Source organism: Hypanus sabinus, chromosome 16 (genome assembly GCF_030144855.1).
Source record: "Hypanus sabinus isolate sHypSab1 chromosome 16, sHypSab1.hap1, whole genome shotgun sequence".
Taxonomy (NCBI): domain Eukaryota; kingdom Metazoa; phylum Chordata; class Chondrichthyes; order Myliobatiformes; family Dasyatidae; genus Hypanus; species Hypanus sabinus.
The window spans coordinates 45,910,912-45,926,981 of NC_082721.1; the positions used below are offsets into that span (position 1 = coordinate 45,910,912).

General features: G+C 43.3%; 1 protein-coding gene across 5 annotated transcripts in view; it reads right to left on the bottom strand.

Moving 5' to 3' along the window:
• The window catches only part of LOC132406269 (zinc finger and BTB domain-containing protein 7A-like), a 151,869-nt gene that overhangs the window by 19,430 nt on the left and 116,369 nt on the right, over positions 1 to 16,070 (bottom strand). For all 5 annotated transcript variants that reach the window (XM_059991679.1, XM_059991676.1, XM_059991675.1 and 2 more), the window contains exon 2: positions 701 to 1,852. In XM_059991679.1, coding sequence (XP_059847662.1) covers positions 701 to 1,842 — 1,142 coding nt within the window. In that variant the 5' untranslated portion in view covers positions 1,843 to 1,852. The remainder of the gene's footprint in view (positions 1 to 700; positions 1,853 to 16,070) is intronic.

The window sequence follows — 16,070 nt, forward strand, 5'->3', positions numbered from 1 at the left end:
TTTACAGAAGTGATAACAAGACACTTGAGGAAAAACAGTACAGTGTGAAATTAACTAAAGGGATATCAATCACATTTGCTGAACCCAGCAGAGCTTTGTGAAGTTGTAAATAGAACATATAAGGACAAACAGTTGAAATGCTACAATTGAACTTATTGAAGGCCTTTGAAATGGTATCACTTGAACAAATTTGGTGCACAAGGTTCTTGTGCTGGAATTAATTAAGGATCGGTTAAAAAGAGAAAAGAGAAGATAAAATATAATGGCTATGACTATTTGAGTGCTAGAAGAATTATTGCTATAGCCTTAGCTGTTCACAGTCTGACTTGGTTAATATCCAAGTTTGCTGAGATATTAAACAGAGTGGGTGGCAGTAGCTGTTCCCATTAGGCTTTGTGGGTGCATGGCCATGCAGTAACTGAAATGCCCCCACGCACATACCCTTTGTTGCTGTGCAGCTGAATGGTACCGGAAGCAGTAAGGCCTTAAGCTCTTACTGAGCTGACCCAGGGACAGCTACTCTTTCTGTACTATACAAATTCAGCCAGTCCAAATTTTGGAAATGATATTGATGTTTAGTTTAGTGAAAGGTTAAATCTGACCAGGTTTCTGCTTTGAATTATCAAAAAGAGGAAATGGAAAAAAAAGGAAACAAAACCAAGATTAAAATTCCTGTACTTAAAACATCACGATGATTTACCTTGTAAATCGGACACTGCAAATGTTACACTCGTAGGGTTTCTCTCCCGTGTGAGTCCGGATGTGACGTGGCAGTTTTCCAGCTCCCTGAATCACCTTCTCACAGATTGGACACTTCTGGAATGCCTTTGCTCTCACTTTCTTCTCGCCTTTTTTAGACCAGGAGGAGTAGCCTTCAACCTCGAGGGAAGGGTTGAAAAAATTCAAGTATGATTCAAGATCATTCTCTTCTTTTGCCAAGTTCTTGGTGTCGTAAGTCTCATCCACTGAGTTTATGATCTGTTCGAGGAAGGCTCTAGAAGAAAGGGTATCATCGTCTTCCTTGGTTAGCTCTGGTTTTACCTCTTCACCTGGGGTGAAGTTTGGATGCATAGGTTGGTGTTCCAGAAGTCCTTCTTCCTCAGGCAGGCGGAAGTCACCGTAATCTCCATTTTGCGAAGGGGAGAAGGAAGGGCCAGTTACATCTTCTCTCTTGAGCCACACCACGGGCTTCTCCACCGTTTCTGTCGGCTGCTCACTTTTCATCATTTCCGCATAAGCCCCTTCTGCCTTTGGTGCCAGCTCCTCGCTAACTCCATTTTTAAAGTGCACTCTTGGAAGGTCTTTTATTTCAGGACCTGTCCACTGGCTGTCGACGTGTCCATTTGCCGGGCTGGATTGGAAGTACTCTAGATATTCTTTTGCTCGTAGGAGGTTTTTCTGATCAATTTGATCTACGTAATCTGCCATCTCCTTATTGGTCAGGGCATTCGATACAAGGAGATCATGGCAAACGTTGCTCACACATTGGATCTCCAGTAGTCTTGCCGCATTTAAAATCTCATTTACATTCGAAGTGCTTATAGTTAGGGTTGCCGTATATGCAAATTCCAAGAGTGCAGACAGCGCTTCTGCCGAGACAAAGTCTATTTCGTAAACATTCTGTTGGTCCACAATGGCCCCCAGTGTGAAGAGTTTCTTGAAGTATTGACTGCAGGCTGCCAGGACAGATCGATGGGTCCGAAATTCCTGACCATCCACTATGATAATAACATCACAGAGATAACCATAGTTCCTCTGCTCATTAAGACTACTGAGAATCTCACTGCTGTGATCTGGGAATGGGATACCTATAGGGCCATCTACTCCATTGGCCATCTTCATGGACAAAAGTCTGGAAGGGAAACAAAGTAGAAATAGATTTAGCAGCATAATTACAGTCATTTGCAATGCTATAAACATTAATCAAGTGTTTAATAGAAAATGAATGCATTTAAACAACACACAAAAATGTTGGAGGAACTCAGCAGGTCAGGCAGCATCAATGGAGGGAAATAAACAGTTGAAGTCTTGGGCAGAGACCCTTCATCAAGGCTGGAATGGAAGAGGGCAGAAGCCAGATTGAAAGAGTGGTGAAGGGGAAAGGAGCACGAGCTGGCAGGTGATATGTGACTCCAGCTGAGGGTGTAGTTAGGTGGTGGCTGGGGGAAGAGGGAATGATGGGAGAAGCTGGGAGGTGAAAGGTGGAAGAGGCAAAGGGCTCAAAAAGATGGGATCTGATATGAGAGGGCAGCAGACCATGGAATAAAAGAAAAAAGGTGGGAATTAGTAGGACGATGGGCAGGCTGTGACAGTGGGGGAGGAGAAAGGGCCAGAGGGATAAGGAAAAGCAAAGAAGTTACCAGAAGTTAGAGAAATACATGTTGAAGGTGGCAGGTTGGAAACTACCAAGGCACCACACTTACAAACTTTCCTCTCTCACCTGGATTCACCAAACATTCCCTCCCCCATCAATTTATTCCGGCTTCTGCCCTCGTCCTTTCTCATGCTGATGAAGCTCAAAATACCCGCTGTGTATTTCCTGCTATGTACGCTGCTGGATCTGTTCAGTTCCTTCAGCATTTTGTGTGTGTTGCTCCAGATTTCCAGCATCTGTCTCCAACAGGTATCTACACAGTTTTGTTAACATACACTGTGGAATAAACTTGTGAAGGCATCAGCCTCTCTGCCCAGAAGCAGCTCCCACTAACAGCAAACTGATAACAATAAGACAGGTTTCCTTTTCCTAAATAACTTTCGCCTGGTCATTAGGAAAAATTTCCCTACTTTTCTGAATTTTGGGATCTCTGACATAACCCAGGGAAGCAGGCAAGGCCTCAGTTTAATATTTCCACCTCAAAGATGGCAACTGCTCAGAACTCTAAATTAAGAACTAAACCTTCTTAATGAGATGTGGATCAGCACTGATTGAGCCTTGGCTGCAGCGTCAGTAGCAAGCCTTTGGTCTGTTGCAGCACTGCACCTGTTCCAAACAGCCTAGGTTCATAAAAACGACCTGATAAAGCAAAAGGTTGAGAATGATATCACAGTATTGATAACTATCAAGGTGTGTGTGGAGTGCTGTGATTCACAGAGAATGCTATTTCAAATCCTTCCAAATCTGTGAACTTCAACTGACCTTGATATATTTCCAACTGTCACAAAATTCAATACTGGGCAATGTCTGACAGATACCAGCGCCGAGATAGCACCCTCCAAGTTTACGTGCATACCTTAAAGAGGAAAGACATTACAGGAATTTGGGACTTTAACTCATTTGAAGCAGTCTGCTGGCCCGCTGCTGGTGTTAGTGGATCATTTGCTCCCAGTTACGCTGTATACCTCCCCCACCCCTGACCCTGCAACCAGGTCATTCGATTAATAACTAACTAGTTACTCAGTTAGACTGTGATGGTGATTCAAGATTGTTTCCAGTACACAAATGGAACAAAGTAATTGCTTCTCCAGATCTGATGCAGCACAAAAAAACCCAGTTAGATAAAGAATGTGGTAATTAAAGAGACAGCTTATAAGGCAGCTTATATACATAGAATGACACTAGGCACAGGGCTATCTACATTAGGTGACTGACAGGAAGTGATAAACTACTGGTGATGGGATATGTGGAGGTTGGTGGGTGGAGCTGTTGATCAGCCTTCCTGATTGCAGAGAGCAATGGTTCTTGAGTCTGGTCGTCTTGGCGTGGATGCTATGTAGCCTCCTCCCTGATGGGAGAGGGACATAGAGTCCATGAGCAGGGTGGGGAGGGATCCTTTATGATGTTTCTGGTCCTTTCTGGGTAGATGTCCTTGATGTCATTTAGGCTGGTGGGGCTGATGCACTGGGCAGTTTTGAGTACCTGTTGTAGGGCCCTCCCCTCCACTCCAGTGCCATTTCCGTACCATGCAGTGATGTAGTGTGCTAGGATGCTCTCTGGTGTTCATCTGTAGAAGGCTGTGAGCTTTGATCTGCCTCCTCAGAAAGCACAGGCGTTGGTGCGCATTCCTGAGAGTGTAGGATGTGTTCTGGGACAGATTGTGGGAGAAGTGCCCTCCTAGGAGTCTGAATCTGTTTGCAGTTTCCACTGCTGTGCGCCAATGGAAAAGAGGGTGTGAGTGCTGCGGGTTCTCCTGAAGCCGATAACCATCTCCTTTATCTTGCTGATGTTAAGAAACAGCTTATTTGCCTGGCACCAGGCCTTGAGCTCCTCCACCTCCTCTCCGTAGGCCATCGTTGGTGATCAGCCCCACCACTGTCGCACCACGGACATACCTGCCAATGTGATTACTCGGGTGTTTGGCCGTGCAGTCACATACGAGCAGAGGATACAGCAGTGGGCCCAGCACACAGCCCTGGTGGGGGGGCACCCGTATTGAGGATGATGGGGAGGGAGGAGGGGTTATGCATCCTGACTATCTGAAGTCTGTTGATTACCAAGTCCACCTCCCAGTTGTACAGTGGTTCATTCATCAAGGTGTGTGGGACAAGAGTGCTGAGGCTCAAACTGAGATTCAGAAACAACATTCTTTTGTTTGCTAAGTGTGTCAGGACCAGGTGAATGATAGATGCTACAACATCTGTCACAGAGCGGTTCTGTTGGTAAACACAACGGCGACTGTCCAGTGTGGCAGGAATGGAGTTTTTGATGTGCGCCATTATCAAAGATCTTTATGATGACTGACGGCAGTGACACCAGGCAGTAGTCATTTAGTTCTGAAGGCGTAGAGTTCTTTGGTACAGGAAAGACGGCAGTTGCTTTGAAGCATGTGGGGACCGCAGACTGGATGAGTGAAGTGTTGAAGATGTCAGTGAACTGGTGTGCACACTCCCTGAGTACTCAGCCTGGAATGTTGTCTGGCCTGGCCACCCTACAGGGGTTGACTCTCTGAGATTCCTTCTCACATTTGCTCTGTTCCAAATGGTGGCTGTTCACCTGGGTGAACAGAGCTGACATCACCAGGTTGTAAAGCAACTGGAATTAGTGTCTCTCTCTAACTGTTCAAGTTTTACCTTGAACTCCGTGCCCCCTAAATTTTGACATTTCTCCTACTGGAAACATGCTCCTCCAAGCTACTCTAAGCCGTCGAAACTTCCTCTCAATTTCCTCCATTTCAAAGAAGGCAACCTTAGCCCAGTCCTGATGAGGATCTAGGCCCAAAACATCGACTCCTTATTCCTCTCCACAGAAGCTGCCTGACTGCTGAATTCCTCCAGCGTTTTGTGTGCGTGCAACCAGACAGCCAAACATTTTTCTGCTTTGCTGCTCACTGCCCAGTGCAGCCCCAGGGTCTTTGATCATGCTGGCAGCTTTACCGAGGCAATGAAAAGTACGGTGTTTAGTAGTAACAAAGAACATTCTTGCAATCGTTGATCTACTTTAGGGTCACAAGGTAAAACAGTTAGCAGAATCAAACCACCCCAAACATTCTCTCTGCTCTCTCCCATCGGCCAGAGGATATGAAAGCCTGAAAACACACACCACCCAGCTCAAGGACAGCTTCTAGCCCACCGTTATCATCCCGAGTGGACTCTTGACTTCACAATCTACCTTGTTATGACCTTGCAGTTTATTGCTTACCTGCACTACATTTACACTCGATTGTACCTTATTGTTTAACTCTCCCTATCACAACACACAGTGTAGATCTGATCTGTTTGAACAGCATGCAAGAGAAGCTTTTCAATGTACCTTGATAATAAACCAACACAGTAATTTACAACCTCAATGATATCAAGGTTCAAAGTACATTTATTAACAAAGTATGTATACAGTCTGCAATCTTGACATTCATCTTCTTGCAGACAGCCACAAAACAAAGAAACACCCCCCCCCCCACACACACACGAGACCATCAGACATGTGAAATCATGCAACCAGCAAAAAGCGAAGAAACATCAAACTGCAGAGTCCTTGAAGGTGAGTCTACAGCTTCGAGCTGCTGTGGCGAGTAAAGCCAGTCCAGGAACTGATGGCCGCGGCCACAGCCACCGAGTGAATCGGTACAGCGTTGCGTCGATGACTTCAGACTCCAGCCTCAGAGGCAGTTCTGTGCTGGAGCGCCACGATCAAATCGCGCAAGTAGTGAAGTGTGGGGATATCAAGCCGCAGCTGAAAGTGAGTCCACAGCCACGAGATGCCAAGGCGAACAAACCTTGCAGCGTGGGCCCAAGACTCCTGCAGTTTCGGCTGTCAGCAGCCAGTCAAAGCAGGCATTCAGCCCTGAACACCCGCTCCTTGTCCACTCCCGTCCTCGCCGATCTTAATCTCGCTCGGCAGCCAACCACCGGTGCATATCCCGCCATTAGCAATCGATGTAGCATACACCTCCAGTGACGGCCACGGCTGTACTCCGCACCAAGTCCCCAGGGAAATCGCGAAATGCCAGATTGTCCAGCCGGTGCAATAATACATTCTTTAACAGGGAAATTACAGACTGCAACTGATCCCAGCTGAGAAGAAGAAGAAGACCCAGCGGATCTGTCAGCTGTCTGCGAAATGTCACCATCGGTCACTGGCACCTTCTTGCTAGAAATGTGAATTCTCTGTGTATCCAAGGAGTTGCGAGGGTCTTCAGAAAGTTGCTCCACAGAGTTATCTGATAGTCAAAGGGGTGAGCAGTTTCCAGTTCCTGATAGATCATCTCTGAAGATCTATCCTGGGCCCAACATATTGATGTAATTACACTGAAGGCACGACAACAGCTATATTTCATTAGGAGTTTGAGGAGACTTGGTATGTCACCAAAGACTCTCGCAAATTAGTACAGATGTACCGTAGAGAGCATTTGAACCGGTTGCATCGGTGTCTGGTATGGAGGGGCCACTGCACACGGCTGGAAAAGGCTGCAGGGTTTGTAGCCTCAGACAGCTGCATCATGGGTACCAGCATCACCACGATTGAGGGCATCTTTCAGCAATGATGCATCAAAAAGGTAGCATCAGTCATTAAGGACTCCCACCACCCAGGTCATGCCCTCTTCTATTTGACCATCGGAGGGGAGGTGCACAAGCCTGAAGACACACACTCAGTGCTTTAGGGACAGCTTCTTGCTTTCTGCCATCAGATTTCTGAATGGACAATGAACCCGTGTGAATGCTACGTCACCATCTTTTTCTTTTCTGTTCTCTTTTTGCACTGTTTTTATATTCGGTAGATTCCAGTTAACTCCTGAGCTCGTCAATATCATTAACTTTGTCTCCAACTTTCACCCTGTCCGTAAATTCACTTGGTCCATTTCTGACACCTCCTTCCCCTTTCTCAATCTCTCTGCCTCCATCTCTGGAGACAAACTGTCTACCGACATCCTTAATAAGTCTATCGATTAACATGGCTATTTTGACTATATCTCTTCCATCCTGTCTCCTGTAAAAATGCTAATCCTTTTTCTGAATTCCTTTGTCTCTGCCACATCTGTTTCCAGGATGAGGCTTTCCTTTCCAGGACATCAGATGTCCTCCTTCTTCAAAGAACAGGTTTCCCTTCCTCCACCATTGATGCTGCCCTCACCCACATCTCCTCCAGTTCCCAGACATCCACGCTCACCCCATCTTATCATTGACAGAGTTCCTCTCATCCTTACATACCACCCCATGAACCTCTGCAACCATCAATCATTCTCCGCACCTTCCACCATCTCAGAAGGGATCCTAACAGCAAACACATCTTTCCTTGCCCCCTCCCAATCTCTGACTTTCCACAGGGATCGCTTCCTCTGTGACTCCCTTGTCCATTCATCCCTCCCCACTAATCTCCCTCCCAGAACTCAACCCTGGAAGCAGCCAAAGTGCCCATTCACCTCCTCCCTCACCTCCATTCAGAGCTCCAAACTGTTCTTCCATGTGAAGCAACACTTCACCTGTGAATCTGCTGGGGTCATCTATTGTATCTGGTGCTCCTGATGTGGCCCTGTCACAAATTGGGGGACCACTTCCTCAAGCACCTCTGCTTCATCTGCCAAAAGTGGAACTTCCCACTGGCCAAACATTTTAATTTCAATTTCCATTCCCGTTCCAACGTGTCAATCCATGGCCTCCTCTTGTGCTATGATGAAGCCACCCTCAGGGTGGAGGGAGCAACACCTTGTATTCCATCTGGGTAGCCTCCAACCTGGTGGCATGAATTATCAATCTCTCCTTCCAGTAAAATAAAAATCCTCTCCTTCCCCTCTTCTATTCATCACCCTGGTGTCTTACCTCTTCTCACCTGCCTAGCATCTCCCCCTTCCCTTTTCCTATGGTCCACTCTCCACTCCTATCAGACTCCTTCCTTTCCTACCCATCTGGCTTCACCTATCATCTTCTAGCTAACTTCCTTCCCCTCCCTCCACCTTTTTATTCTGGCATTTTCCTCCTTCCAGAAGAAAAATCAACTGTTTGTTCCTTTCCATGGATGCTGCCTGATTTCCTGAGTTCCTCCAGCATTTTGTGTGTGTTACTTCAGAAAATAGCTGGGATTTCCTTCCAGTTATTTGGGGCACTATGCCAAATAACTGGCACAGGAGGTTATCCCTGAACAGTTTTTAACTAGCATCAGTAGCATCATTTGTGTGACCGTTAGACACTACACCATGCTTAGAGCAAACAGTTTTTAAATAGTGTCAGTTCCAAGTGTCTGTGTTCAAAAACCAGTGGTTTTTTGTCACTGATAATTGGTGAGAAATAAGTAGTAAGACAATACAAAACATATTTGCTCACTGCAGTTTCGAGCATTCAGGCTTGGAGAGGTCAAGAGTCAGAGTGAAATATTTCACTACTTCAACAAATTAGGAACTTATGAAGAATTTGAAAGTATCGACAATCATCTTGAATGTTCCAATGAAAATGAAGATTTGGAGGATGCATTGTATGAAGACACTCCATGAGATGTCTGTGCTTGTTTTCTTCATTTACAGTTAATCAAAAGAACAATGCAGTGTACACCAAATCAATCCCTCCATCGATAACTATTAGGAATGTATACACAACTTTATAGTACTGTAATAGAGTTCTAATTTGTTCTACATTTCATTTAAATACATAATTTGTTACTCAGTTAAATTGTAGTTTGTATTTTTTTTTACATCTTTTTAACTATTTCCATGAAACTTTGGCTAACTGGATCAAAATGTACTGGTCCCAATATGTTCTAAATTAACCAGAATCCACTGTGTGCATATATACTGAATATATTTCTTACTGTAATTTATAGTTTTTTAAAATTATAGATTACAATGTACTGCTGCCACAAAACAACAGATTTCATGACATATACCAGTGAATTTAAACCAATTTTGATTCTGAATCGGACTGCATTGTAGCAGTTTATAGGGCAACACCGAGTGGTCAGTGATGGTACAGCCATTTACTGAGGCAAACCTCAACAGGTACAATCACACAGGAAAGGAAAATCCCATTCAATCCAACGTGCCCAAGACTGCTCTTTGAGAGAGTCGTCCTACTAATCCAAATGCTCCATTTTGTCCCATTTGTATCCCCTTTCATTCAATTCTCTTCCAGTGTTGCTATTGAATACAAGTTCATTGTCATTTCGGGCAGTACATTCACAACTCACAGAATTAAGGAAAAGTTTGGAACTTTGCCAAGCTCATTAAATTGCCCAAAATCTGTCAGAAATAGGAAGTATAACCGAAAATTATGGAAATATTCACTAGAGATCATGCAGCATCTGTGTTTAAAGTCACTGGTCATTCATTAGAACAGGGAAAAGCTAAAATATAGCAAATTTTAAGATGTGGAGTTGGGGAGGGGGAAGAAAGTTATACACAAATGGTGGTTTGTGACAAGGTGGACAATGGGAGAGATTACATAACAGAAAAGATAATTGAAAGAACAAAGGAATGTAATGAATAAAAAGTTGACCCATAAGACATAGGAGCAGAATTGGACCATTTCGCGCATTGAGTCTGCTCCACCATTTGATCACAGCTGATTTATTATCCAAAGATTCACCAACTTTGGCTAAAGAAATTCCTCCTCTTCTCTGTTCTAAATGGACATTATTTTATTCTGAGGCTCTGCCCTCTGGTCCTAGACTCTCCCAGTACTGGAAAGATCCTCTCCATGTCTACTCCATCTAAGCCTTTCAATATTTGGTGGGTTTACCCAGAGTAAGTGTAAACTGTGTTGAAGCAGAATAATTAAAGAATTTTTAAGAAAAAAAAGCACTAAATGAAGGAAATATGAAAAGCTAAAATGAGAATGGCTGCTTATCAGAAATTGATGACCTCAGTGTTGAGTCTTGAAGTCAATGATTTGCCCAGTAAGAAGGCAAAGTGCTTCATTGGAATGGGAGACTGAAGAAGGAGAATCAGATAAAGAGAAAGATGAAAAATTGCAGGGATGGAAACACGGAAGTTCAGGATTCACACTTGCAATTGAACAGAGGTGTTCCACAAATCACCTACCCAATCTGTGTAATTTCCCTAATGTGGACAAGATCACATCACAAGAAATGAACGCAGCTTGGTAAACTGCAGGAAACAAGTAAAACTGCTTCACCTGGAGTGTCCAGTAGTGTGGCTGGAGGTGACAAGACAGATGGAATATCACTTGCAGTTGCTCAAGAAGATGTTGGGGAAGGGGAGAAAATACTGGTGGATATAGAAAATTGAACCAAGTGTTTCCTGAGGGGATAAAGTCCCCTCTGGATGACGGATAGGGAAGGAATATTTCTACTGGTGCTTTCATGTTCAAAGTTGCCAGAAAATATGGAAAAAGATCTATTGAATGTGGAGGCTGATGAATGGAACGTGAAAATGAGGGAAGTCTTTGCTGGCTTTGCACGAGAGGAGATGGGGTGAGACAGAAGTATGGGAATGACTATGTTGGGGGGAACTATACAGCTGAGGAAAGCAGACATATCTGAAGACCCTGTTGGAAGGTCAAGTTTATTATCATCATAACAGTTGTGTCAGGATGGAGAAATTAAAAATGCAAATAGACTTGGGTTCCTACAATGAGCAGGATGTCATCAACATTAATAAATCACTGTTGGGATGGCTACATACAAATTAGAGGAATATGACTTCATACTCCACCTGGATAGTCTCCAATTCAGTGGCATGATCATTGAATTCCTCAATTTCAGCCAATTTCCCTTCTGTTCCTTTCCCCCTCTCACTGATCTATCCAGTTCCTCTACACACATCCTTTTTTCCAAACTCTCCACATTAGCCCATCACCTTCCTTTCTGTTCCTCAATCACTCACCTGCTCCTCCTATTGGATCTTCATTTGTTCTCCACTCTCTTACTTGGTTCCACGCTTCACTTCTATGTTCCAAACCTTCACTGGTTATGCTCTACAATTCTTCCTACACTACATTCATGACTGCATTCATGCTGCTTCCTGCACCCATTCTGAGCTAGGCAATTTCATTAACTAGCCTCCAACTTCCATTCAGTCCTCCAAACTTACTTGGTCCATCTTCTGTTCTCTTTCTTGATCTCTCTGTCTCCATCTCTGGAGATTGGCTACTGATATATTTTACAAACCTACTGACTTGCACAGTTATCTCAACCATAGCTCTTCCCACACTGTCTCTTTTCTCAGTTTCTCTATCTCTGTCGCATCTGTTCTCAGGATGATGCCTTTCATTTCAGAACATCTGAGATGTCTTCTCTAATTAAAGAACTGGGTTTCCCTTCCACCACCATTGATGCTGGTCACAACCACATCTTCTCCATTTCCCTCATGTCTGCCCTCAATCCATCATCCCGCTACCATAATAGGTTCTCCTTTTCCTTACTTACCATCCTACAAGCTTCTGTACCCAGCACATCATTTTCCATGATTTCTATGATCTGCAAAGGGATCCTACCACTGAACACATCTTTCCTCCCTCTTACTCTTTGCTTTCCAAAGGGATCGCTCTCTACGTGGCTCCCTTGTCCACTCACCCCTCCCCAATGGTCTCCAACCTGGCACTTATCCCTGTAAGCAGGCAAGTGCTACACCTGCCCCTATGCCTCCTCCCTCACCATCATTCACTGAGTACGCCCGTAAGAAAGCGAATCTCAGGGTTGTATATGGTGACAGATATGTACTTTGAGAATAAGTTTACCTTCTGAGCTTTGAACTGTTTCCTATCTCCACAGTTCCTGACTTCCATCACCACCACGGTTACAAAGGCAGTTCAACCTGCAGAGCTTCCCCAGCAGATTGTTTGTTGCTCAAAAATACCGAAAGCCCTCGAGGGACAACACAGGAGCACAGCTGAATCAGAATCAGGTTAATATCACTGGTTTTTGTTGTGAAGTGTGTTGCTTTGCGGCAGCAGCACATTGCAATGCATAATAATAAACCGAAGTAAATTACATAAGTACATATAAAAGATTAAATTTTTAGTGCAAAGAGAGGAGAAAAAGAGTGAGGTAATGTTCATCCATTCATTGTCCATTGGAAATCTGATGACAGAGGGGAAGAAGCTTTCTTGAAATGTTGAGCGTGTGCCTCAGGCTCCTGTACTTCCTCCTTGATGGTGGCAATGAGAAAAGGGTATGTTCTGGGTGATGGGGGTCCTTAATGATGGATGCTGCCTTTTTGAGGCATTGCTTTCTGAAGGTGTCCTCGATGCTGGGGAGGCTGGTGCCCATGATGGAGCTGGCTGCTGCTGCATCGCACAAGTTTGGAGAGTTGATCAAATGCTTGGTCGAAAAGATAGGGCTTAAAAACCATCCTAAAATGTAATGAAGACAGACAGATCTTTTATTTATGTCATGTTCCTTTCAAACACTCCAAAGGACTTCATAACTATTTGGTTGTTTTGAAAGGAAGCTGAAGAGGTGGCGAGGTTTACAAAGAAAATTCTGAGCATAACGCCCAGGCAGTTGAGAATGCAGGGATTCACATGATCAATCACATAACACAGAACTGATTGAGGTTATAGTGGAAAGGCTAAAGAGAGCTGGCCTATGAGTTGTCTTCTTTCAATGGACCACATTCCAATTACATGACACGATATTGCCAATTGGTTGTGTTTGCCTCTTCTGGGATAATGTGGCTGTTCTTCCTGCATATCGCTTAGGTTTACAAACTTAGGGAGGGTGGAGATGGTAAACGTAGATGGAGACGCAGCAAAAATGTTGGGAACCTCTGGTCTATTATTTCTTGATACAACTACATTACCTAACCCATTCCTAATCTCACTTTTCTGCTTCAATATTCCAGCATTCTCTTAATATAATCATCAAAGTCAGAATCAGGTTTATTACTGACATGTGGTGAAATGTTTTGTTTTGTGGAAACAGTACAGTGCAAGACATTAAAATCACTATAAATTATGGAAACAAAATAAATAAAGAGTTGGAAGAGGTATAGCTTCCAAAAAGGAATTATTTGGAAACCCTTTGCGAATTAACTGTTGCCTAATGCATTCTCATCTCCTTGCTTTGCTTTGTTGAAGGCATTTAAATTTTAAAACAGGATGTATAAATTTCAGTTATTATATTATTGCCTTTGACACTGCTCTTTAATTTTTCCATAAAGCACAGAATGAGGACGTGTAGATTCCGAGTTACACACCAAATGGCTTTACACGATATGTCTCCTCTGTGTGAACTGTTGCCATTTTTGATTATGAATCACAATCAATCATCCCACTGCAGCGAGTTCAGCAGATCATCAAAACGTGCACACCAGTACCGAACCGAGGCGCTGTCACAATGTCAGATGAGAAATTAGACAGGAAACCTGACGACTTTAAAAGTTGCAAGGCAGTGTTTTGGAAAAGAGTAGCGTTTTTCCCAGCACCCTGGTTGATATTTCTCTCCTAAACTAGACAGAGTATCTTGGTCAGTGAGAACTTCCTGTGCATAAACTGACACATTTCCGTTACTCCAGAGTAAAGCACTTCATTTCCTATAGATATATTGTAAATCGTGACATTGCAAAAGGCCGGAACCATCACGTGAGACGATTCTTATTTGATGATTCACTACACAAGAATACAAGCCTCATCTCTCCTTTCACAAATGCTTAAGCCATGGGGAGGGGGAAGGGGGTAACAAGAAGTTTAGCTGGGAAGAAGGGAATTAAAGAATGCTTACTTAAAAGGGAGAAAGGAACACAAGTAAGGTACAAAATGTAAAAGGCCACAGCCCAAGGCTACAACAAATTTGGGGTCAAAAATCTCAGTTACAGGACAAGGTTTATGGATGAAAAGAAGACAAGTATGCTGTGGAGAAGGGACTATCATAAGCCAACAAGAACAAGTGAAGCTTAGTTCAGGACAGGCTGAAGAGCCTGGCACTTGAAGTAACCATTCCTGCCCCTGAGCCATCCATGACTCTGTAACGGCCACAACATCATAACTCCAAGTACTGATCCACATGTCAGGCAAATAGAGATAAATGGACTGCACAGGGAAGAGAAAAAGATAAAAAGTCGTTCCAGTTTCAAAAAGAGCACTAATCTGCATCTTACTGATGGACAGTCTGATGAGAATGGCACAGGACTGGGTAGCCTTGAAATTCACAATGTAAAAACTAGCAACAGATAAGTAATATAACTCACATTAGAAGTCGATGGGAAATTAATTAAATTAGAGGCCTTTTTAATCATTCCACAAAATGAGGTTGAGAGATAATAAACTGAAGCCTACAGATGTCCAGATAATAACTTATCTGGAGAAAAGGTAACTCCTGTGGGAATGATGTTTGTAACTGTGAAGTACAACAATCAACAAGCAACATTGAGCTCGTATGTGATAAAAACAGAAGGACCAGTGTTATGGGGGCATGAGTGCCTGAGACAATTACAACTTTATGGAAGATCCATCCATAATTTACATGCCACATCCCCTACAATGAAGCCATACGAAGGTGAATTAAGAAATGCACTGGATGATGCCACAACTGTCTCCATGCTGAACACCATGAACCATTGTCCAACACGGTGCCAACCTCTGTGCCTCTGAATGGAAAACATATTGGACCAAGTAAAGACCATGCTGCTTAGAGGAAGTGTGAAAGTGACGAAAGGACTGATCTGACTACAACAGGCTTTGTAAGCAACATACCTGAGAAAGTTCCTGATACATTGATCAGGCAGTTACTGTAAAATGTGGCTTGGTTTTAAGCTGGAAGAGAGTTCAAGGATATTCAGGAAAATCGCATGCATCTGGCTTTTGTGAGTATAAAGAACCAGAATCTACTCTGTGTGCATTAAGGTTATTGCATAAACTTCAAGTGGAAGACAAAAAGCTGCTTGTAACAGTAGATGTGAAGACCAAAGCCCAGCTGGATGAATGGAAGGCCAAAAATAAAGAGTCAATGGAGATATGAAAATGGAGAATTCATCAGATGATGTTGTGGATGAAGAAACTAAGAGGAGAGATCAGATCATAAAGGGAGCAATAGAAGAATTAATAAGAGAATACTCCAGTGAACTAAATGAACCTTCACAGGATCAAGATGCACAAACTAAAAGAAGAAAAAGGAAGAAGAAAGGTGGCTTCCACTGTAAGAACCATTTCCTGCAGTCTCAGTCAGAGTCAATGCCTACACCCACCACGAGGAAGACACAGAACAATTGTCACCTGCCAAGCAAAGTGAGCCCCCTCATCAGAAAGGCACTATCCCTGAAGAGTAAGAAATCCTCCACAACAATTAAGTCTTCAGGCCTGAATGAAACAATTAAAAATTCACAATGCTGTGGATGTCCGTACAGTAGTTGTACTAAAGAATACACTGTGTATACAGTTGAGATACATTCTCTATTGAGCTGGAGTTTATAACTAAGCAGGAAGGAGTGTTGTATATTTAATATTTTAATAATATTTGAGTAATCTTGTGTGTGTGTATATATATATATATAGCTTGATTAAGCAATCTTGTTCATTTCATTAATTTGTTACCGGTTATATGCACACTTCATCACACTACCACGTGATACGTGCACACCTCGCTTAAAGTAAACATGAAGTTAGATTTGCACTCCCAGACTCCCGTGTCTCCCTTTGAATTAGTTTAATCTTTTAAGGATTTAAAAAACATAACAGCAATCAATAGATTTTTATGTACTTAGAACATGTGTGTACTCAGAGGCAGCCCTGACAACAGGACTTTAGGGTGTCCG